The sequence below is a fragment of the Equus quagga genome, chromosome 3 (assembly GCF_021613505.1).
Source record: "Equus quagga isolate Etosha38 chromosome 3, UCLA_HA_Equagga_1.0, whole genome shotgun sequence".
Classification (NCBI taxonomy): domain Eukaryota; kingdom Metazoa; phylum Chordata; class Mammalia; order Perissodactyla; family Equidae; genus Equus; species Equus quagga.
Genome location: NC_060269.1, coordinates 15,004,190 through 15,028,335, shown reverse-complemented (window position 1 = coordinate 15,028,335; position 24,146 = coordinate 15,004,190). Strand labels below are relative to the sequence as shown.

Here is a 24,146-nt window from a genome sequence, read left to right as displayed (position 1 = left end):
CAGAAAATAATCATTTCCTTTTCTTAATATTAGTGCATTTATTCTTTTCTAGTACCTCTAGTTGGCTGATTACAGATAATCCCAAGAAAGGGCTGTTAATTGATGATATTTTGTCTATGGCCTATTAGCAATATACAGTGAAACAAATCTCACGAAGTATGATAACCTTACCAGCATGGAACATAATATACAGATTTATCTATTTATTCAGCATATTCAAATTTTACAGAAAATGTCCAAAGAAATAACCAGTGTTAAGTAACATATTAATTTGTCATGGTGAGAAGACATGATGAATATTTAAATATGGCTCTCAGTACAGCTCACTACCACAAAATATCAGATATACTTGGGTCAAATTAAGCCACTCAAAATATAAAATGTACATATAGTAAAATCTGTCAACAGAGCAGTAAATTCTCCCTATTTTGAAAACAGAATTATAAGGTTGGGATGTGTAGACATTTTCATATATTAGTGTTTTAATAATTATTTTTGCAATTAGTGAAAACTCTTTTGCAAAGTAAAACTTTGCAAAATAATAGTTTCTATTATCACACCAAACATTAAGGATCTATGATAATATAAATTTTAATAGTAACATGTCTAAAAAAAGCACAAGCAACATACAACTATAGTGTTACAATCTCTTAACAACAAAACAAGGTATAAATTACAAAAAAGGCAGGCCTTACCTGTGTGTTTTCCTTGAATAGCAGTAGCTTTAATCTATAAAAGGGTCTACATTAAAGCTACAAAATAATAACTAACTACATACATTCACAGCCATGCAGATAATCTAAATATTTATCTTTAAAACTATTCAATACTATGTTAATCACAAAGTCCATGAAAAAGAATAATACGACATACAGAAACTCTTGTTTGGCTGTGCTTGTAGGAGATGTGGGAAAGTCCTCCAGTCTACAGATGAAGATTCAAGAGGAAAGCAAGAAAACAAAAGGAAGCAAATAAACATTTATGCATAAATTAGTTACAATAAGACCAATCATCTGGAAAGCTTTTCTTACATCTCACTTTTAAAATTTGCCCTCAAAGAACCGTCTCAACTAATTTTTAGCTCCATTTCCTTTTAATTGAAATTGGAAATGAAAAGCCAAATAAATCCAGAAAGGCTTCACACTACTAGAATCTGGCAGTGAGTAATAAACAACTTGTATTTTTCAAAGAAAAATTTAAGAGATCTTTGCTTGTTTTTTTTTAAAAAAGGGCAAGAAATATCAACTGTACAATACTTTTTAAAAAATATTATTTTCTGCAAGTTTAGAGACTATTTGAAGCCCTTCTCTTAAGAGATAATAAATAATGGAGAGAATAGGTCTAAAAGGATAGAGTAAACCAAACACAAAGCATATCTAAAGAAATTTGTTTTACTTTCTGAACAGGTTCAAGTAACCATAGTACTTTTAAATTTAGAGTCAATCAAAGAATCTTGGAACCCAAGGAGAATGACGACTTTCTGCAGGAGCATTGTGGCGAGGGGGAAGGAGTATGGGTTCAGGCATCTCTTCTTCCTGGCTGTACAATTTCAAGCATTTTAGGGCAATACTTTGATCTTTCTGAATCTCAATTTATTGTTCTAGAAAGTGGGGATAAAATCACCCCAGTTCACAGGATTGTGGTGAAGATTAAATAAAATAATCTATGTGAGGCTCCTGGCCCACAGTAGGTACTTAAGTTGTAGTTATTACATAATACTCCCTATGGCATAATGAATAATCATAAAAGATCGTGTCTCTTACAACTACTGGAATTTTTTGGTCTTTCAAAAGACTGATTATTAAATGCATCTGGACCATTCAGGCAGCTATAATAAAATACACTCTCTTTGGTTCTAGACTTACAGGTCCAAACACCCAGTAAGACTTAAACATCTATTTCAGGAAATGTTCCCCAAGACAGCTACGACATTACCCATGTTTAAAATATTATGAAGAGACCTGTAACTAATCAATCTATGACTAATATTTAATTTTTATAATGCTAAACCAATTAGTTTAGCATTTAATCAGTATTTAGCAGGATGGATGCTTTATAGGACGATAATACAACAATATTAACTAGTTAGAATATTAAGAAATAGCAAATTCTCAAAATCTGACTGAAACACATTTTGTAGTTCCTACACAAAACTGCTCCACTGAAAGGAAGTTAGGAATTAAGGTATGCAGTTCCAAGTGTGCGAACACAGTCAGTGGTGAAATGCACTGATAAGAGACTAGTGATCTGAACAGCATGCATAAAGGTAATCATCATCAAAGCAATTCTTATAAAGAAAAAGTAACAGCAAAGAGTCAAAAGAAAAGAGATATGGTACGGTATACCCACTATAAAAAGTTGACCTATACTATTGGAAGGGGTCTCATAGGCTTTATTGTTAAATTCTTTAAGTAAAAAAGGCAAAAGAAAGTTTTGAAACCCAGAATGAATATGAGTGATTACTTAATATAAAATCAAGAGTCTATATTATTTGACTACATTTTGTTTTACTTAACTAATTTGAATTGTGTGAGCTTTTGCATGTTATATGTTTAACTGACATTTGCACGGTAACCATTTTTCTTGTTAGACAATCTTACAAATGCACGGGGAGTCAGTTTTTAGGGGGGCAGGGGAGGTAGGAAACCAATTTTAGAAAGGAAAAAAGTCACTCTTCTGAAAACATTCCATATGGTTTTATTCTTAATGACAGTCAGAAGCACAGTATCTGGCAACATTATGTATATAAATCTCAAAACTTAGAAGGTATGAGATTCATCCAAAGAATTTTAAGTTTCCTATAAAACTATAACAAACAAGTTCAAGAAAATAATAAAAATCAACACACTTACTGTATATTTGGTGTAATCCCTTCAAGCAGGACAATATTAACCCCACCAATATGAGCAGTGGCACACGTCTCAGTCATCTTTTGATGTAAAACATCTTAAATGTGAGAAAAAATAATTACATGAATTATGGAAATAACATAATTGAACTTCATATTAAAATTGCGTTTTATTCTTAATACAATCAGTGACAAAAGATAATTTTAAAGCTATGATAAAATTCAAACTTGAAGTTTTTTATTTCTATGTATTCATATATACTATATATGTCAAAATTGGGAGAATGCTAAATATGCAGTTTAACATGTCATCCATGCATTAAAGAGCCAAATGGCATTGGAGATAGCCTGATGAGATTTTAATTCTCAGAAGTACTAGTGCAGAAAACTTGGAAAATTTTAAAAATCAAAAAGAACAAGAAAAAGAAACTACATAAACTAGCACTCTTGATCAATGTAAATGGGAAGTTTCACTTTCTGAAGAAAAATTTCCAAATAGGAATTCTGGAGACATGACATTGGCTTTCTTCAGAATGGCACTACAGTATTAGAACATGGTCCTACCCTTCATTTTTTCCTTCAGTGTGAAACTGCCATGGATCCTCTTCAGTTCTGATTCCATCGTCAGCCCGCCAATGTCTGCCTCCAGGTGCGTGCGGTTCACCATGCCAATGCCAAACACTATTAGGGTCACATGCTGAGGTTCAGAAGTTACCAAGCTACGTTTCCTCTGTGTCTTAGTCAAACTGTTACTGTCTTGTTCATTCTCAAACACAACTTTACATGTTGGCTCTGTAGGGCTCCGAACTCCTTTATAAGTAAATGGAAATAAAAGCGTTTAGATATGAAAACCGTGAAACGGACACTCCAAACATCATCTTACCTTTCTTCACATTCCAAACCAGCATTCTTCCTCCTCTTCCCCACCAAAAAGATTTTTTAAATTTTTCAACCTTTTCCCATCGTCATATTGAAAGTAAATAGCAGATTCAGATATCTGAAAGCAGGTCTGTCTGAATTCTTTAGGGGCATACTGTGTAAGGGTTAGTTAGGAAGGATGGGAAATCAGACAGCAGAGTATCTGACTGCCGTTACTGTTTTCTCTCCTTGGGTGATTAACAATTTCTTTGAGTCTCAACTTTCCACTTAAAACATTAAGAAAACATGATGAACAATCTGCTTTCTTTTTTAGTATTAGTGATTTTCTAAACAGAAATTTTAAAAATATAAAAATATCCATTACCTGCTGGTCCAAATGTTTCCGAAGATTTTTCCAATATTCCTGTTGGATCAGAGATAAGTGAATAGAAGTTAAGCAATTTATACATATTCTGCCAGCACTCGGCTGAGGGCTCACTTTGTTCCGACACTGTAATTGAATCAGAGTCATCCATGTGAATGGTCATATGATCCACCACATCCTTGGAACCTTTTCTAGACACTTTTGAAGTTCTTCTTTCAGATCTTCCTAACGAATTTTTGTTCCGAGATTCCTTTTTGTTATTCTCATTGTTGGTCCGTTTGTTCTTTGCATTATTTACTCTATTGCCGCCATTAAGACTTCCTCTAGAACTGCGGCTGAAGTCAGATGAGCGAAAATCCCGATGTTTTCTGGTTTTGAAGGTAGGTGTTGGGGAAGCTGATCCAGCTGTATACCTGCTCAGTTTAATGTCAGTCTGAGTGGCTTTGATGTCATCTATCATTGTACTAAATTGATGAATAAGACGAACTAAAGCCATATCTACATGCTGGCTTATTGACTGACAAGAAATAGTAAAGTTGCAGTGAAAGGTATTGTAATAACGCTTGTTGAGATCATGAAAAGAAAGAGCACTGGTAGAGTTCTGAGGGGTGCACACTGACTTTTCCATTACAACAGCACTGATGCTAAAGGTTTCCAACATCAATGCTGGTTTGAACTCAAGTGGAGGAAGATTCACATGACCTTGCCTAAAAATGTGGGGAAAAAAAGAAAATGACAAAGTTTTATTTCCTTCCTTTCAGAACAGCACAATCTTTATGAATTAGCAAAAGACTCTCCAAGGTGAAATATGTTATAAGTCGTTTAAATTATTTTAAGCAAGAGATCAAGTAGAATGTTTTTTCACTAAACCAGCCTTTTCTAAGTGGGAAGCTGGGCCTTAAGTCTCCCTCCTTGATCTTACTCTAGAACTGCCTAGTCAAAATGAGACTTATGTTAACGATTTCAGTGAAGTGATAAAACAATTTTCCTTGCCATCCAATGGTATACCCCAATCGTATTGGAATCTAAAGTCAATTATTCAATTAAGACACCTCCCTTAACCATTCTTTCCCTCTCTGTCAAATATATGGTTTATAAATTTAATTTCATTATATTTTATACAATTTGATTTGCTATTTGAAATGAAACACTGCTGGTATACTTTGCAAATTTGAAAGTGGTGAGGAGGGGCCAGCCCCGTGGCCGAGCGGTTAAGTTTGCACACTCCGCTTCGGCAGCCCAGGGTTTCGCTGGTTCAGATCCTGGGTGCAGATATGGCACTGCTCATCAGGCCATGCTGAGGTGGCATCCCACATGCCACAGCTAGAAGGACCCACAACCATAATATACAACTATGTACTGGGGGGTCTTTGGGGAGAAAAGAACAACAACAACAAAAAAGATTGGCAACAGTTGTTAGCTCAGGTGTCAATCCTGAAAAAGAAACAGTGGTGGGGCCGGCCCGGTGGCGCAGCGGTTAAGTTCGCACGTTCCGCTTCTCGGAGGCCCGGGGTTCGCTGGTTCGGATCCCGGGTGCGGACATGGCACTGCTTGGCAGCCATGCTGTGGTAGGCGTCCCACGTATAAACTAGAGGAAGATGGGCACGGATGTTAGCTCAGAGCCAGGCTTCCTCAGCAAAAAGAGGAGGACTGGCAGTAGTTAGCTGAGGGCTAATCTTCCTCCAAAAAAAAAGCAAAAACAAAAACAAAAAACCAAACAAAACAAAACAAAACAAAAAGAAACAGTGGTGAGGAAAGCAACTGAAACAAAAATGAGAAATACATACAAAAACTTAAAATCTTTATAAAAATTATTTTGGCAAAACCTCCTGCTTATCCAAAAATTTTCAGGTAGGAATATTATGTTTAATTACAAAAAGTCAATTTTAATATTAAAAAGCCAAAAATGTCTCAGATTTCCATAAACCAATCACTAATAACAATAAACCTCAAGCATGAAAACTGTAAAAAGGTATTTTGGTCTCCCTTCTTCCATGTACAATATGAATGCGTAGCCATATAGGTCAAATCAAACATAGGATTTTTCTCTATCAGAAAAAAAAAACTGAAGCTGCTTTGATGTTCCCAATTTAACTTAAAAAATTGATGATTAGAGACAATAATTCCTTAATGAATACTAGCATTTCTTATTTAATAAGAAAACCTCCTTTGTAGTCTAAGTCATGAAAATGTCCAACCTCACGGGAAGCCTGCTATCAGTGCTAAGCATGTGGTCAGAGAAGGAAAAACTGAATTTTGAGAATTAGAACAGATAGGAGAGAGAATACTCAAAAGAGATTAAAATAATCCACAATTGTAAAAACAAGAATTGAGAACATGTCAGGGAGGCAAGAAAGTCTTCAAGAGAAGATTCAAGTAAAAGGGGAAAAAACTCTGGGTATATAATGAAGGAGTCATTTAAGCAATAGCAGCCAGAAAGGTAAAGAACTGGAATGAGCACTCTAGAGCTAAAGTTAAAACTAAAATTTAAAATTATTTATTAAATCTCTAATAAGTTCAACTATCTTGATTGCAGATAGCAAAGATATAAGGAAACTAATATTTATGAGAACCCATGCTGAATGATTTAATAACTGTCCTGGCTTTACAGTCTAGGAGAGTTATACATGTTATACAAGAAACTATAACCCAATAGTAATGAACAATATACTACAAAAAAAAAGCCCAAACAGGACTGAAATTTGACCAGGAAAAGTGTACTGTGACAAAGGTCTCCAAATAAATAAGCGTTAAGGTGGAATTACAGGAGATCTGAGAAATAAAAGCTAACCATGGGCTAGTAACAGGAAAGTAGAGCATTCAGAGCTGGCATGATGGTAGAAAAATTAAAAAGAATGTTAAGTTTTGCTAGAGGCAGTAAGTTCAAAGTCATTCAAAGAAGATCTCCTGGAACAGAAGAAGGGAAATATGGTCAGACGAAGATCTAGTCTGTGGCAGTGTTGTATGGCTTTTAGTAGGGCAATAAGTAGGTGTTAAATATGATCATACACAGATACACACATACATACACATATGCATATAATCTGTGTATAAGTTAATCATATATGATACATACCATGTGCATACAGTGTATATATACATGCACACTATGTGTGTGCATGTATATATACACACATTATATAAGTATTTTTTATGTATACTTATATGAAAGTTGGCTACTGCAAACAGAAATGCACGTTTAACTCAGGGCTGCTAACTCTAATCAGGGAGTCTAAGTAGGTATTAATGTTTTGCTGTCTGGATTTGATGATTCCAATGTGAATGGATTTCAGTTACCATGGTTAAATAACACAGCTCCCAACAACATGGTTCAAATTTTTAACTAAAATTTACTGTGAATAACTGCAGAAAGTACAAACTTGCTGCTAGCTCTTCAGTCCACAAATTACTATGTAAATAATAGATGTACATCATGATCACTGACCAGTCACGTCACCTCTGTCAAAATATGTTAGTCATTGGTCAAAGCACATTTGTTACTCATTTCACACACAGACAGTAAAGCACGTAGATGTGCTGCCTCCTCCTGAGAAATCTGCATGATATTTTACAAAAATGGAAAATCAAGAGGGAAATGGACAGCAAAGATGAAAATGCAGCAATCAAACAAAAAATTATAATGCTGGCAGTGAAATTTAATTAAACATAAAAGGAGTTACAGAAGAAATAGCTGACCATGGAAATGTTGATACTTCCGCTGTTCTAGAAACTCTAGATATGCAGCCAGAGGAACTCAGCGAAAGCATAAAGAGCAAAGTGGTTGTGGCAAAAAGGAAGAAGATATTCCCAGGAAGTGATACGGGCAAAAACTTCACAGCAAAAGGAACTCGTGAAGATATTTCATGACACTGAAAATGGAAATAAAATGTTGGAAACTGATCAACACTTAGAATGGGGTATGACACTTTACCAAGGCACAGAAAAGATCATGTATCGTAAGTTACATGATAAGAAGCCAAGCGCTATTAAAACTACCTTTTGACAAGTTTTTTTAGAAAGAAATAAAGCACTTTAATTCTGAATGTTTCTAACGTTTGAAATTACAATGTACTAAAATACTAGTTTTAGTATATTTTTCATTTCCCTAAACATTTATAATAAATAGTTTTTAATGTTTTGATAAACATTTTTCAAGGTCACAAAACAAAAGTAATTTTCCCCACTAATCTTAATAATCATCAAGGTCACTTTGCAGTGTTTCAGTTTGCACCGTCATTGTTAGGGGAACACATAACTGTGAAAAGCAAAGACTGTCTTATATTTAATAGAAAAGACACTGAAATTTTCATGTTCCTGTGTTATTAGAAAATCCTCAGATATTTAATGCCCTGAAACAAAATTTTAAAAAGCTGCATTCTTCTATACATAATTGCCATGAATTTTTTACTGATTTTGTTAAATTGTTTAAAATCTGAAATAGAATATTTCAAATAAAAAATATATTTCACTTAGCTATATGTCAGATACATGTACATTTTACTTTTAATTTTACCAGCTTGCAAAAGCACAAATTGGATGAAACCAAGAATGTTGCAAAAACCTCTTGTCATAAATGCCCTCTACATCCGCATTCTATTATTCCCACACACTTTAGCAAGACCTATCCAAAGTAAAATTGCAAGTTCACAAAAGATTAGTCAAATCTTATTAGTGGGCATATTATTTCCTATGCAAGCAGTAAAGAAACTGAAGAACTATCCATGACAATAAAGAGTGACAGTGAATGACAGTTCTTAACTTTCACCATGCTACATTTAGCATTCCTGTGTGTTTCTGATGGCTATACTCTTGGTCTGACTTCTACTGTGTTCTTCATAGAAAACACTATCTGCTACAAGTCAAGTCAACTCAGAAAGGAGGTTAGAAATAAATTCTAAGTAAAATATATAAAATTACAATCCATAAGATCATAAAAATTCAACGACTGCAAGAGTAAATAAATTCTAAATGTATATATTGTATATGTCAACATACATACTTTGGCTGACCCTCACATATGTGCTAACACGGTACAAAAATATACCTAAAAATAGGCCTTATGACCTGTTGATTTTATTAATAAAATGTGGTTACTATTTTTGTTAAATGGAAATTATCCTCTCATAAGATTAAAATTACTTTCTCAGCATTAGAAGAAAGGAAAGTTAAATAACAAATGAGTATGATAACCTTTGTACAAAATTTGACATAAAAACAACAATAGCACCAGACACCTTCTTGCTCTTTTGCCTTTTCTCTCTTTGGCTGTGTCTGAATCCACGATGTCTGCTCTGAGGCAGTCCAAAGTCCCTGAAAATGAGAGGTGCTCTCCAAAGTACATTCGGTAGCAGAGCGGCATTGCATCCTGTGACTGGATCCCTGTATGACTCAAAAGAGGTTTGAAAACAACCTAAAAGACATAACACAATCCATATTAGCTCAATTGATAATTCATCATTTACTGTGGCTTTTTTCCTATTCTACTTTAGTAGATATCACTATAGTGTAAAGAAAAAAAAAAAACTCTAATTTTACTTAAAACTTAGTATTTCTGAACACCTCATTTATGTGCCACTCATCTTCAAATTAATCATAAGGGCACAGATCCCTTGATCCTGTCTGAGTGTCTGAAAATACAAGGAAAATAAAATTATGAATTAGTTTAAATCATTCTACTTCTTGCTTTTAAAAAAGGCATGAATAGCTGTGTTTCCATAAAAATCTAGTACATTAGGGTCACAAAACAGTTTATCAACTTCCTGTGTTAACATAAAAACATTTCACATGGTATCTTATGAATATCTGACCTATTTTTAAATGGTATCACTTGGTTGTAACAGTCATTTAACATTTATTTTCTGACAAAGAACTTCCTTTACATTTTAAGTATTATACATGTTTATGGAAATACATCACTCTGGTTAAATCTCTAGTTAACTGAATTTCATAGTCACTAAGAGCTAACCCAAACAGAAGCAACTATATGTGTTTAATAGACCACTATAATCACTGACAACTCATTCTCTGCTGTATGGATTCTTTTCCTCCTTCAACATCCTAAATATAAGTGCTATCCAACGCTTTCCTTGGCCCCCTTCTAACTCTTTCACTACACATTCTCCCTTAGTGATCTTTTCCTGAAGCTTAAAAAGTTCTATAAAAATGGACGAGTGCCATTTGGGTAATGAGACCCATGTCCACATTTTCAGTTGTCTCTAGGTCATTTGTTTGTGCTTGGGAAGATAGGATACTCTTGTGAAGGCCTAGAATGAGAGAATTCAAACAATTTCACTCTAGACTGGAAACTTAGGGAGAAATTTCCTCTTCCTTGTATACTTGCTTGGCATACTCTTTCTTGGGTTTACTCTTTCGTAGATGTGCTCTGTCATCCTAATGGAAAAACTCTTCCCTCTTCAAGGTTCAAGCCATCCTCCATCTTTCCTAATCTTTGTCATCTATTTATGCCCTTGGTTAATCTTCCATACCCACCAGGGACTTTGGTTCCTGACTGACTGTCTTCTTTTTCTTTTCCATCCCAATTTATCTTCCTGAAGGACTTCTTTGGCCATGAAGATAACTCAACCAACCCTTCAGTTCCAAAGTTATTGACTTCCTTTAACTCCCCACAACCTTGGCTTGAACTCCATTTCAGTAACTTCCTAAATTGTATACTACATCTCATCATCTCATTTTTCCTGCTATATCTGCTTTGGATCAATCCTATTCTACTTCTACAGCTGAGCTGCTAAGGACCATGAGAGGAAACGATCTAATTGCATTCACTGGTATTGCAACACTAACAAACTCTTAACTAGACTCCTCAGCACTATTTGGCAATCCTTCTGGGGGTCTGTGGTGAGCTCTCTTTCACAGTCATTCCAATTTTTACACATATCTAAATCACCTCACTGTTTTTTATTGTATTAACATTCATGTTTCTGGTGGATTTTAGAGTCTTACATGTAAAATAGTATAGTTATCTCTAAAAATGTGTATTGAACGCTAATAAATACAATGAATAATGAATGTATTATATAGGCCAAAACAATGACAAAAATTTTTCCACATTCTCCCTTTTAAAAACAAGTGAACAAGTCTCTAAAAACTACTCCAATGTATTGGAGGAGTAAATCAAGAAAATTTAAAAGTGCCTGACAAACTTAACATAAATTACCTCCTATTGTAAGAAAACATTGAAGCTACCAATTTGCAAACTTACCACTGACCTTAAAGTCTTCCCAAAAATTCTCAGAGGAAAAAGTATCTTTCATGTCCAAAGCATCTCTCTATAAACGACTCTAAATTCTAACACTTCTCCTCCTTCTCTGAATCTTGCTCTATCAGTTTACCCTTCTTTCATTTTTTTTGATTGGGACCTCCCTAATTCCTCATAAGTTGTAAACATGCTCAAGTCTCTTTCATCCTGAGAAAATATCACCTCTTGATACCCATGCCCCACTCTCCCACTTGCCTTCTGATCCTTCAAATTAAAAAGAACGTGTCAAAGGATTTCACTCTCCACTCTCCACATTTAATCAATTAAATAAGATCTCCACAATATTTCTCCTTTACCTCATCAAAGCCACAACCATCTAAGCTAAGGGCCTGATAACCACTTGTGTGAACTATTTCAATAATTCATTTTTTCACCTCTGGTTTCTCTACTTCAATATTTAACACACTGCTACTCATATAATATTTCTACATGTACAGTTCCAGTCACTTTATTCCTTTGCTCTAAAATCGTCAATGACCCCCCAGTGCTCACTCCATAAAGTCTTAACATAGCACTAAGACTACAGGATGTGATTAAATTTATCTTTGTAGTCATTATTTAGACAATCTGTATCTCCAAATAACAAAAATGTTACTATATGAGACAAATAACTATATGTCGCTCTTCTTTTTAATGAGTATCTACAGATGCTTAATTTGCATTTATAATTACCCTATGTACTTTTCAAAGGCTCCTCCTTTTTTGCTTGAAGGCTTCGGGCATACAGGCATAAAATCCTAAAGTGCCCATTACTTGATGGTTCCAGCTGCTAAGTACTGTCTGATGAGGGGTTACAATAATTAGGGAAAAAACAGACTGGCTCACCTGTGCATCAGCCAGCTGAACAGCAGGAAATCCTTGGTTGGCTTCTTCTACACCTGCCACATCATCCTGGCTAGTGCTATGCTGAGAATGCGTCCCATCTAAGGTATTCTGGTCACTAGACAAGACGGTGTTGAAATCGGAGGCTGAGGGAATTGTAGGAAGATTAGGTGCAACACCTAGCAGAGTAAATGTTCAAGAACAAAATCTAAATTATTAGGAATAAAAAACATAAAGAGGCACAGCAAAGTAAACTTATGAAGCCTGTGTTGTAGTAGACCAGACCGCTTAAATTGAAAGAGAAAACAAAATAGCACTTTTAGGTTATTTTACAGACACGACTTATTAATAAATTTAGAAAATCCTCATATATGAAGGCTACATTAAAGACAGTCAGTCCAAAGCAGAGAATTTTATGGCTGGAAGATCTGTGAAAAGCATGTGATATCCCATCAGCCTGGCGCTGAGGAACAGAGTTACAGACAGCAGCAGGGCAACAGACACGGGTTCGCAGTCTCACTCAGAAATTCCTTCCCAGCTGTGCTTTCCTGAGGCGGAGCATAAATGAAACGGTGCTATTTGTTTCATCTGTGCCCCCTATCTCTTTTCATTCCCCACCAGGCAAAGGACTGATGATAGAGAGGAAATGTTCTTTTCTGGTTCTCTTGAAACTTAAACTCTGTGCAGTAGTGAAGCTAGCACCAGAGAAGTGCTGAGAGCTGGTGGAAGCACCAGCCTTCCATCAACCAAGGGCCAAAGCTAAGAACCAACATGCAGCCAGAATTAGGATCAGTTCCAGATTCAAAAGCGGTCCACACACCAGGAAGGAAAAGGACCGAGTAAGTAGTTACATATCAACTACTTTTCATAATTTCCTATTTTCTGTCTGAAGAGAATTTACTAGCAATCTAAATAGCTGTGACACAAGTTAATGTTAGCTGCCTTCAGCAACTAGAATAAAAGCTACTTCACATATTATTTTTTTAAATATATTTTTTCCAAAAAAAATAATACATACAACTAGTAAATTTGGAAAAACAATAAAAAATTTAGAAAAATAGAAAACGGAAGGTGGCTCCACTTCCATTTCTGGCGATAACCACCAATACTTCTTTGTGAATTCCCTGACAGTCTTCTTGCTACTTATACATATTCTTTTCAAATTAATAAATTGCCCTCATTTGCTTTCCTCCTTGAGGGCAAGAATCTTGCTTTATTCCTCTTTGTACTCCCTTAGATTTAATTAAATATTTAAGTAACCATAAAGAGTGGAAGACAGCTAGTTATGTCCCAGAGGAATCTGGATAAACCAAAAATATTTTCTTTATTGTAGGTACACGGTGATGTAATTATACTTTGCATTTTTTTATTTATCTCCTTTTGGTGATTTGAAAATTAAACAAGCCACATTAAATGGAAGCTTTAAACTCTTTAAGTCATACACAATCTAACATTTGACACATTTGCCTTTCCACAAGAACCCTACTGACTGTGTACGACTCCCTCAATTGCAATTTTATTAAAGGCATTCCAAAAAATGGGCTGATTTCAACTAAACAGTACTTAAACATTTGAGATTTTTTAATCATCCTCTGAAAAATAGGATTTTGCTATAACTTTACATGTGCCCCTCAGATAGTTAAGCAAAATAACGTGATAACTAAGTACCTGTTGGAAGACTATTGTGTCCTGACTTGGTAGCAGGAGATTCTTGCACCACACTTCCCCGATTACCCACAGCATTTGACATCCAGTTATAGAAACTCACAGAGGATGGTTCAGACAACAAGGGGTGTTCAGACAACATATCAGTGGCCATCGTATTTCCTGAAAATAAAGTTTTACTGAATATATATTACTTAAGTACTACAGAGTAGAAATTGTTGTTTATGTATTTATTTTTGAAAAGTCAGGTTAAAATGTCTCTGCAGATGTTTTCAAATTCACTACATGATGTTGGTATTCAGATATTAAAGCATGAATACATAACTTATTTTTATTATAACAGAGGGAAATTCATTGTTGGCTGGTCGAGACAGCACCCCACATGACATCTAGGTTTATAGTAGTGTCAAATGCTGCAATTTAAAAACACAAACTAAGGGCATGAAGACACCAATAAGGGAGAACAGTTTCCCAAAATATTTTCTCAAACATAATGTGTAATACAAAAGATTAGTTATGCATCCAAAGTACAGATCTAAATAAATTTAAGTCTTGCTACTGTTTTTTTTAATTCTCCCACAGAAGTAAACTTATAATTGTCAAAACTAGGGACATACCTGTTCTCGTTAGGGAGCTACTCTTCACAGCTGTACTACTTCTTTGAGGAGTCCCTTCCAGGAGGTTGTGCAAGCTTGGGAAGCTTCCAGTCAGGTAGCTGAGTAGGCTCTCCTTCCTCGGACTCTCCTTAACTGGCATGCCAGCACGTCCAACATGCACCGGAGAATCAGTGGCAGTGTCTCCACTGGTATAGCTCAGAGAATGATACGGGTGAATGCCCTACAGAAGCAACAATGCAGGGCTCTTTCTTATGCACATAAAAATGACTGCTGACGGCTACAGCTACTATTACTGTTGCTATTACTGCTAGTAATTGTTCACATCAATACCAAAACAGACGGGGTGTGCTAGGACTGCAGTGAATCTCGAATGTACGTAAAAATGTTTCATAACTCTACAGTACAATGCAAACGGCAGCCTTTACTATCATTCACTTATTTTAACACTGGCTTATTAACTCCCTTTGAAAGCTGAAGAGAGAGCCTGGTGGCAAGATGTCTATTCTGAAATTCTTAATACTATACCACCCTTCTTGGTAGCCTTCACAGTGAATATCTGTGTTAAGACTTGATTCTCTACAGAGCTCTAACATACCAGAAAGAATTTCCAGCAATTCTCTAAGGAAAAACAAAAAAATCAAGTTACAGAACTGTCCAATTTCTATCTGTTGTCACATTTAAGATAGAATTTCAGATCAGTTTAAAGCATAGTACAAAAAAATGACTACACAGACAGAAAGATCCTGAAAAGCCAAGATCTGCAACAAAGCATTTGTAATTTCAATTCTTTGAAGGGTTTTTATAATCCACAAACAAAGGAAGGTTCAAAAAATTTCTGAAAGAGAACAGCATTAACAGCAAAACACCTAAATTTGATCAGAGGGTTAGGAAAAACCATCAACCAGGAAGAAAATCTGAGACAGATTAAGGAGCTGAGAATTTAAAGTATCCCAGCTTTCTGAATATACTGCAGAAACCGAGTAAGTTTCATAGTTCAAACTGAAAAACTACGTATCAAACTATCACCAAAGGCTTTAACAGCAACACTTACACATAATTAAAAATTTAAAAGCACAAAAAGACTATTTAATGAAAAGTAAGCATTCCCTGAGCTCTAGTCTACTAGGGCCCTTCACCCCAAGGTCCTCTTAACTTTCTTATCTATCCTTTTGTAAGTAACTTATGACTATAAGCACATCTATTTACCCTTTTTTAACATACAAATACATACTGCCCTATACATTGTTTTTACTTTAATCAATGCACTTGGTGATCATTCCATATCCACTTAGAGATCTATTTCATCTTTTTTGAGTCTTCATAGTATGCATCTGCATCAGGGTATATTAGTTATTAGTCCTCAGTGCTTAGTCATTTATGTTGTTTCAATCATTTTCCCGCTATAGTGTTGTAAAGAATGTGTGTTCTTTACATGTGTCTTTGAGCATTTATGAGCATTCATGTCTTTAGAATGAATTCCTGAACATCGTTATACTGGTGAAAGGGCAATACAATTTAAATTTTGATACAAATTGCCAACTGCTCTTCAAAAATTGTTCTTCAAAGAGGCTGCACCAATTTACACTCCCACCAGTTACTGTATGAGAGTGTCTGTTTTCTCACATCTTCACCAACAACATACACTATCAAACTTTTTAGTTTTTCAGTCCGATAGGTGGAAATGGAAATCTCATTTTAATTTACATTCTTTTATTGAGTTAACATTGATTTATAACATTTAAATCTCAGGTGTATATCATCATATTTCGACTGCTGTACAGCCTGCACTGTGTTTACCACCAAAAGTCTAGTTTCTATCTGTCACTGTACACATGTGCCCCTTTGCCCTTATGCCTTCTCCCTATCCCCCCTTCCCTTCTGTTAACCACCAATTGATCATCTGTATCTACGTGGTTTTTTTGTTATTATTTTTATCTTCCACATATGAGTGAAATCATGTGGTATTTGTTGAATTAGAATACATTTTCACATAAGTATACATATTTCTCTGTGAAGAGCCTTTAACCACCTTTCTATTTAGTTGTCCTCTTTTTCTTAGTGATCAGGAAGAGATCTTTATATATTAGGAAACTAGCTCTTTGTCATATGTCTATTTTGTTTACAATACATTATTTTTTCTGCGTAGAAATTTTACATTTTAATATGGTCAAAATTATCAATCATTTACCTTATGTATTCTGGGTATTAACATAAGTCTATACCCAGACTTTCAAAGAAAGTTAAAATATTAACTGTTTGTTGTTTTCTGTGCTCAGAAAAGCAAACTATAAAAAAAAAGTAACCCACAACAACAAATAACTTAAGTGTTTACTGTGTACCAGGTATTTTTCTAAGCATTTTTCAAGCATTATTTCATGTAACTATGGTAATCTCCATCTTACAGATGACGAAACTTACACACAGTGCAGTACTGGTTAAATTTCTTAAAACACAATGTAACTAAAATCATAAAATACCCTAACTCAAACTGTATATTGACCAGAAAAATTACAAGATGATCAACATTTTCAACATCGAATTTTATGGAACACAACATTCAAATAAATAGAAAAGAAAGCCCTAAGGCTTGGTAGTTAAAGTAGTTCTTATTCAATATTAATTACTGAATGATGATATAATTTTCAAAGAAACGTGTGCACTAAAAGTTACTAATCATGTTAATTTCAACATAAAAATACTATTTGAACATTTGGAGTGTAGGAGCAATATTTAAATTTGAGATAACAAAAGTTTAGGTCTTCTCTGCAAGTCTAAATAACTCTAACCAAAAATAGTAATAACGTACCTTTATTTTTAATGCAGAGTCACTATGCGTATGAGTCTTAGAAAGTTTCCTCATTATCTCAGCTCCAGTGACAGGTCCAGAGCTGCCCGGTGGAGGCCGGTTGGCTGTTCCTTCTAGTAGCATTGTGTGTTCACTGACCGTGGCTGAAAACGGTTCAAAAGAATAAGTGGGCTATAGATTATCAGACATTTTCTTGAAACCTCAACTCCAGTGTTCCTGGTGGTGTAACTACACTCAACTTTCCATACTCCTTGACAAATTAATTGTTGAATCTGCTATAATACTTGCTCTTTCCTTTCTTTAACTCTTCCAACCCCAATCTTCTCACTCAGTCTCAAGAGAGGAACAAATAGTTTCTATTCCATGTTTCACATATGCCACCCAAATGGTACAGAGATAAAAAACCAATTCAACTAAGCTCAAGAAACTACAGAATTTTCACGGATTAACATACACATTGCAGATAATTAATTAAATGGGCTGTTTACTGCACCATTCTTTCTACCTTTGTGCAGACTTGAAATTTTTCAAAATAAATACAATCTAGTCTAGTCTTCATAACAAGTCAGTTATTAAATATAATTAGAAGGTTTTTTAAAAGACAAAAAAAGCTAGGTAAAGTATTATATATCAATGTTCTTAAAGCTCTAAAGACTACTGTCCTTTCCCATAGTACTTCTATATTTTTTTCAAAATATAGTAAGATAAATTTTTGTTGAATATTTCATGTCATGAAAATAAAAATTAACCTTTGAAAAAGTATTAAAGTATGCATATATATTTCTGAAATGTATATCTACTGTCTGTGTTCTGGCACAGCCATTATGCTGAAAGAATTATAGGCTGGCTGCAGGCCTCCACATATTACATAACTTCAGGGTCAAACAAGCACCAGGTAAAATTCAAAGACTCAAAAGACTGTGGCATAGGGAGGACAATAAACAGACAAATACAAATGCAAACTTTAAAAGGAGGTTAACGTGTTTCACTCAAAACATTCTAGGTATACAAAGATGTCTGTTGTTTGTACTGGATAAGAAGAAGTCTACTGTATTTCACAAGATTAAACTTAAAAATCAAGTCAGGATAAAGATGCCAACACTATTACCATTTATTTGGGCAAATACAAATCATACTTGTATAATTAAGCAATGACATTTTCAAATTTGGGACACAAATTATCAAAACTATCTCATGTACTAGGTTACCAATTGCATAATATCTAACTAAAATATTTACAAAATTACCTGCATCAAATTCAAATTCTGCTCCATCAGCACTGGTATCACTTTGAAGACCACCGCCATTGTCCAGCCCCAGTCCGTCTTCATGTTCATGGTCCACAGCTGATTGAGGTTTCAGGGGCTGAGCTGGCCGATGTAAGCTAACTCCTTTAAAGGCTGGCGTCACCACAATGAACTTCATCCACTGCCTTGCCAATGCAACTAAACCTTTCTTCAAAGTTACCAAAGCAGGAAGTCCATCACTCTGTAACAGCAATGAGATGGATAGAAGTAACCTTACTTTAATCATAGTTACTATTTAAGTGCTTTGCATATATTTATTCATTTAAATCTCCAGCCTCATCTACAGATGAGGAAACTAGAATTCATAAGTTAAGTAATTTGTCCAAGGTTACACAAGAGTCAGTACTTCAAGCTGACTAAAGAATTCAATCCCTAAACACAACATTGCATCTTTTTGTCTTAAACACAGCAGTACCAGGTGAACAAGAGGCTAAACTTGGGATGCAAAATTGGGATTCAACTTAAGAAACATTCAATCCACTTTACCTTTTTTAGCCCAGCTGAAGAATTAAATGTATTTTGAGCTACCTGGAATATTCATTAAGCAAAGACAAAATGAAATTATTCCCTCCAAAGATTAGGTAAGCACTACTATTTTAACATTTAAAAAAATAAATTACTGGGGCGGGTCCTGTGGCATAGTGGTTCAGTCCATCGTTGGCAGCCTGGGTTCACAGATTCAGATCCCGGGTGAGGACAAATACCACTTGTCAAGCCATGTTGTGACAGTGACCCACATACAAAATGGAGGAAGACTGCCACAGATGTTAGCTCAGGGTTAACCTTCTTCAAGCAAAAAATAAAAAAAGAGGAAGATTGGCAACAGATGTTAGCTCAGAGCAAATTGTCCTCACCAAAAAATAAAGAAAGAAATAAACTGCTATAGTTAAATGCTGGACATAGACGAATTTGTAACTGCTTTGAAAGTTAAATGTATTACCAATAACAACTACATAATTTAGAATATATTTTATCTCACATAGTGAAGACTGTAAGAAAGAAAATTTGGCTATTATTCCTATTAGTGCCTTAGCTTAAGGAGAAAATATCCACCTACTCTCCACCCGCTTTCCTATAATCCCTTGTGTTAGGAGAAATGGCTTTGACTGAAGACAACTATTTACTAAAAAGCAGGAATCACCTCATTTTCTTTCTGAGGAATATCAAGTCCCTTAGCCTACCCTTTCATTCCTAGACTCAAGTAAGCAGGGCCACCTTGGGATTCTTCCTCTTACATGGAAAGCATATCTTGGCAGAGCATCCATCCATGGGAAATGCCTGTCATTCTGTCTGTTGTAGTTTCTCTGCCTATGATTAGACGGGCAAGTTCGCCTTGCACTGTGGACCTCTCAGTCTTCAATTCACAGGGTAAAAGTAGAAAGCACTATACCAGCCTCAGATCCAAGTACCTTTCTCAAATCCACCATTCGCTAGAGAGTCTTTCACTGGAGGTTATCAGGAGCCAGATTGGCCCTTAATAATACTGATACATTGATCCCTAATTTAGCTGAAGAGTCTCGTGTATTTTCTACTGACCAGAAGTGTGGAGAGGAGAAGGGAGATCCTCAAGCTCTAAACCCTAATCATGAAGTGTTATCTTCTGTAGTGCATTTCTAGGGGCAGAAATATACTGTATATATTTTGTAAAATTATATATTCTCCCTTCAATCATTAATTAGTCCTTATTTTATCAAACATTTCTGTGAAATGTGACTGGTGATTACTCTTTTACTTAAAACTCTTTATACCTTTGGCTTCTGAGACATTCTTTCCTGGTGCTCCAACCTCTTCCTTTCCCTCCTCAGCACTTTGTGTACCTCTAACCACCCTCCTCACCCCCCTTTCACTTTGGTATTTTTCAGGGATACATCCTTGACCAGTTGCTCAATCAACACATCATCCCTAGAAGTTCATCCATGTCCACAGCTTCTAACACCTTCATGCTGTCAACTCGCAAATCATTAATCTGAGCTGGCTGCTGTCTATAGGCCTGTATTTCTAACCATAATTCTCCTTTGGACTTCCCATATGCATCTCAAGCCCTGTGGGTCAATGGCTCCTCAAGAGAATAGAGGATTCTTTAGAGGTACCTATAGTTTCAGTAACTCACCATTGTAGCATCATCAATGATGGAGTAATTCGCCTGGTGCAGGTAGTGGTGTAGTATATTACACAGTAAACATGAAGGGTTTTCTTGGAGAAAGCGGGCAACTTTTGTAAGTCTGTTGTATTTACTTCTTAGGGGAAAATGTACACTTTTATTCTGAAACAAAGCAAAAACAACAGATTTAGAATGATATATCAAAGATAGCACAAATAAAAGATATCCAGTAATTAAGCAACTAAGTTTTCTAACTATGAGGAACAAAAAACGATCATTTTCAATAATAAACTTTGTATGATACCTTGCATTGTTGGAAGACATACCTCTAACGCTTCCGTCATTATGCATCCCATAACAGCACAAATTCTCAAGGTTCCCTCGGTTTCCAATTTGTTTAAGGATGACTTGAGTTGGTCAATGGGAACAAGCCACGCACCAACAGCTGGAGTCGCAGTACTTAAAAGATTTAGCTGCCTTTTAGTATTAAAAAACAATTATAAAAACAACTGTCAAGATTTGTATCTCAAACAATCTCCCATACCTACTATACTTAGTGGCCATTTTATTTAGACAAAATTACTGTTCCTTTGACATCAAACGATATCATCAGATAAATTATGAACATATAACCAGGAAATGCAAAAACAGATTAACAGAAAAGAAAGAAAAATATAAAAGCCTATTAGAGGTGAAAAGAGTAAGAAGTTCATAGCAGAGTAATACGTGAAAATAAAACTAAAGCCCTAGGGAAGAAAAAGGGTCAAACAAGCTGAGAATAATGTCTACAGAAAGTATGAAGTAGGGAAGATGGAAAAAAGTGGCAACCTTAAGACTAGATATACTAGAAAAATAATTCAAAAAATATATGAAATAGAATTGTATGTTATTTAAAGCAAAGAAACATCAAGGGATAGTATTACATTTTTAAAAACTTTTTACCTAGAAAATGCATGTGTATGAGATCTCACATTGGTGGGAGCTGCAAAACTAAACCAAATTTCCTTGATAGTCAGCTTCATGCTACATGAATCTGGAGGTGGAGGCATTAGAGGTAGATCTTTCTTCAAATCATCAGATTCCACTCCTTCATCCTAGATAAAATAAAATACAAAAATCTCAGTAACACACAGCCCCTTAGAACCACTAGCGCAGAAGTTAACTGATGTTCTATGCTCAAAACCTTTCCATCAAATCAAATTCTACAGAAAACAGCAACAGAACATGTGACATACATCTTGCTCAGCTAACCCCCTCCTGATTCTAAGAAATACATACGGATCCTTGAAGCTCAAAGGAGCATACTCTGAAAAATCACTGCATTATAACAAACCACAAATCAGAGATCTTAGAACTAGAGGGTTTTTCTTTTTTTTAATTATTATTTTCGGATGTACATCATATTTCGAATTCTGTGTACATTACATCATGTTCACCACCCGAAAACTAATTATAGTCCATCCCCTCACATGTGAGCCTAATCACCCCTTTTGCCCTCCCGCCTCCCCCCTTCCCCAATGGTAACCACCAACCCAATCTCCAATGCTATGTGTTTGTTTGTCGTTGTTTTTATCTTCTACTTATGATTGAGATCATATGGTATCTGACTTTCTCCTTCTGACTTATTTCACTCAGCATAATACCTAGAGGGTTTTTCTTGATCATGTCATTTAATCACATTTGTTCAGTGCCTTTTTTTTTCCCAGATGAAAAAAGGGAGAGAAAGATGTTTTATGATTTGCCAGGGGTCATACAACTATTATGTAGGAGAATGAGTAATAGAATTAAGTTCTTCTGCTTCCTACTGCAATCTATTTTCCACTCCATTTTAAGAGAATATTTTAAACTTCTGAATAAAGTGTCATAAAAAACACTATTGTGGCCCATGTTCAAATAACACTCTACAACAAAAAATTCTTAGTTATCTCATACACTAGTAATCTGAACCTGTATTGAGAAATAGAATAATAATTTTTAAATGTGTAATCACCACTCTTTAGAATGCAAGGAGGTAAGAAGCATACTACTAAAGAAACAAAAAAGTCTACTATCTGTTACATCTACTTACAGTCTCTAATTCACTTTTTTTGATATTACTGGTCAAGATAAAGAAAAGATTAGCATTTTCTTGTGGGAGGATTAATGAATGAAGAGGATCCACAAAACAGCTTTGAATCCTAAGTGTTATAAGACAATGTGTCAGCAGTAATAGTAATTTAAAAGTCAGCAGACACTAAATATAAGTCTACATTCTCTTATCTGCAATTCTAAAATCTACGATGTTCTGAAAATCTAAATCTTTTTCTGTAAATGTGGCATCAAAATCTGATCTGAACTGATGAGGCGGCTGTTTATCCCACTTGGTGTTTTCAGTAATGTGCTGCAGAAATATTTAAATATTTCAAGATGAAGTGCAGTCTCAGATTCCACTAGGAGTTTATGTAACATATAGGACACACACCATATGACCTTCCTCTTAAAAGAAGAAATCTGAATTTTCAAATACACCTGGCTTGCGGGTTTCAGACACATTGTGAGTCAGGCACTGGGGATACAACTATATAGAAGACAGAAGTCTTGAGGAACTTAAAATTTTAAAAAGGGAGGGGGCACTTGTAAATAATAAGAATTAATTATAATACCATGTGAAGCAAAGTAATAATAAACTTGGTTTTAGATTGAATTTTTGGTGTCTATAGCATGTGTGAATGATGATATCCAAAAAGCCGATGGATTCAATTCTGGAACTCAGGAGAAGCGCTGGTGCTAACAGCATAACCAATGGGAAAGAGCAGTGTCATCAAATTATGGAGGAGGACTAGGAAATGAAATATGTCAGGGAGTGGACAAATAGCAAGAAGAAAAGAGTAGCCAAGAACAGAACATGGGGAGAACACCCACATTTAAGGACGATGAAGAACTCCATAAAGAAATGGACCAAGAAAAATCTGAGAACCCAAAGAAAACAATGTTACAAAATTCTAGGACTTGCAACAAGGAGAGTAGAATAAGAGAGATCAAGGAAGACACTCGAGTTTCTGTGAAGTATTTTAGTAGGTGAAGGAGAGGGAAAGAAAAGCTAGACCCTTCCCAGTTCTTTAGTCTAGTGAGCAGCTACTGTATTTTTTAAATTCCTTAATTAAAGTGCTAATCCACACCCACCCTTCAAGTACTTCCAAAGACCTCACAAGAAAACTGTGATTAAATTCTTGAACTAGCATCAAATCAAATGTTTCAAAAATAAATTCCAAGAAACCTGGGATTTAGAAGTGATTATGCTAATAAATACTGGATACTCATGACAGATTTCTTAATTAAAAAGTGGTTTCTTTCCTCTTCAACTGATCTAATTTTCAAACAATCAGAAGTGTGTGTATTTAAGAAAGGTATTTACCAAGTTCTTACTGTGTGCTAGACACTGAGTTAAAACTTTCATATATATTATCCATTTAATCTTCAAA

The 24,146-nt window shown here is 35.1% G+C and overlaps 1 protein-coding gene across 9 annotated transcripts in view; it reads right to left on the bottom strand.

The window, feature by feature from the left end:
* Window positions 1-24,146, bottom strand: part of BLTP1 (bridge-like lipid transfer protein family member 1) — a 192,940-nt gene that overhangs the window by 70,052 nt on the left and 98,742 nt on the right. For 7 of the 9 annotated variants that reach the window (XM_046657183.1, XM_046657189.1, XM_046657187.1 and 4 more), the window contains 13 exons: window positions 21,628-21,779; window positions 21,012-21,162; window positions 20,695-20,847; window positions 18,525-18,765; window positions 17,278-17,420; window positions 14,472-14,691; window positions 13,858-14,016; window positions 12,193-12,368; window positions 9,326-9,501; window positions 4,092-4,798; window positions 3,413-3,658; window positions 2,853-2,946; window positions 874-924 (listed from right to left, as the gene is read on the bottom strand). In XM_046657183.1, the coding sequence (XP_046513139.1) occupies window positions 874-924; window positions 2,853-2,946; window positions 3,413-3,658; window positions 4,092-4,798; window positions 9,326-9,501; window positions 12,193-12,368; window positions 13,858-14,016; window positions 14,472-14,691; window positions 17,278-17,420; window positions 18,525-18,765; window positions 20,695-20,847; window positions 21,012-21,162; window positions 21,628-21,779 (2,669 nt within the window). The remainder of the gene's footprint in view (window positions 1-873; window positions 925-2,852; window positions 2,947-3,412; window positions 3,659-4,091; window positions 4,799-9,325; window positions 9,502-12,192; window positions 12,369-13,857; window positions 14,017-14,471; window positions 14,692-17,277; window positions 17,421-18,524; window positions 18,766-20,694; window positions 20,848-21,011; window positions 21,163-21,627; window positions 21,780-24,146) is intronic. The other 2 variants (XM_046657185.1, XM_046657186.1) reach the window with 2 other exon arrangements.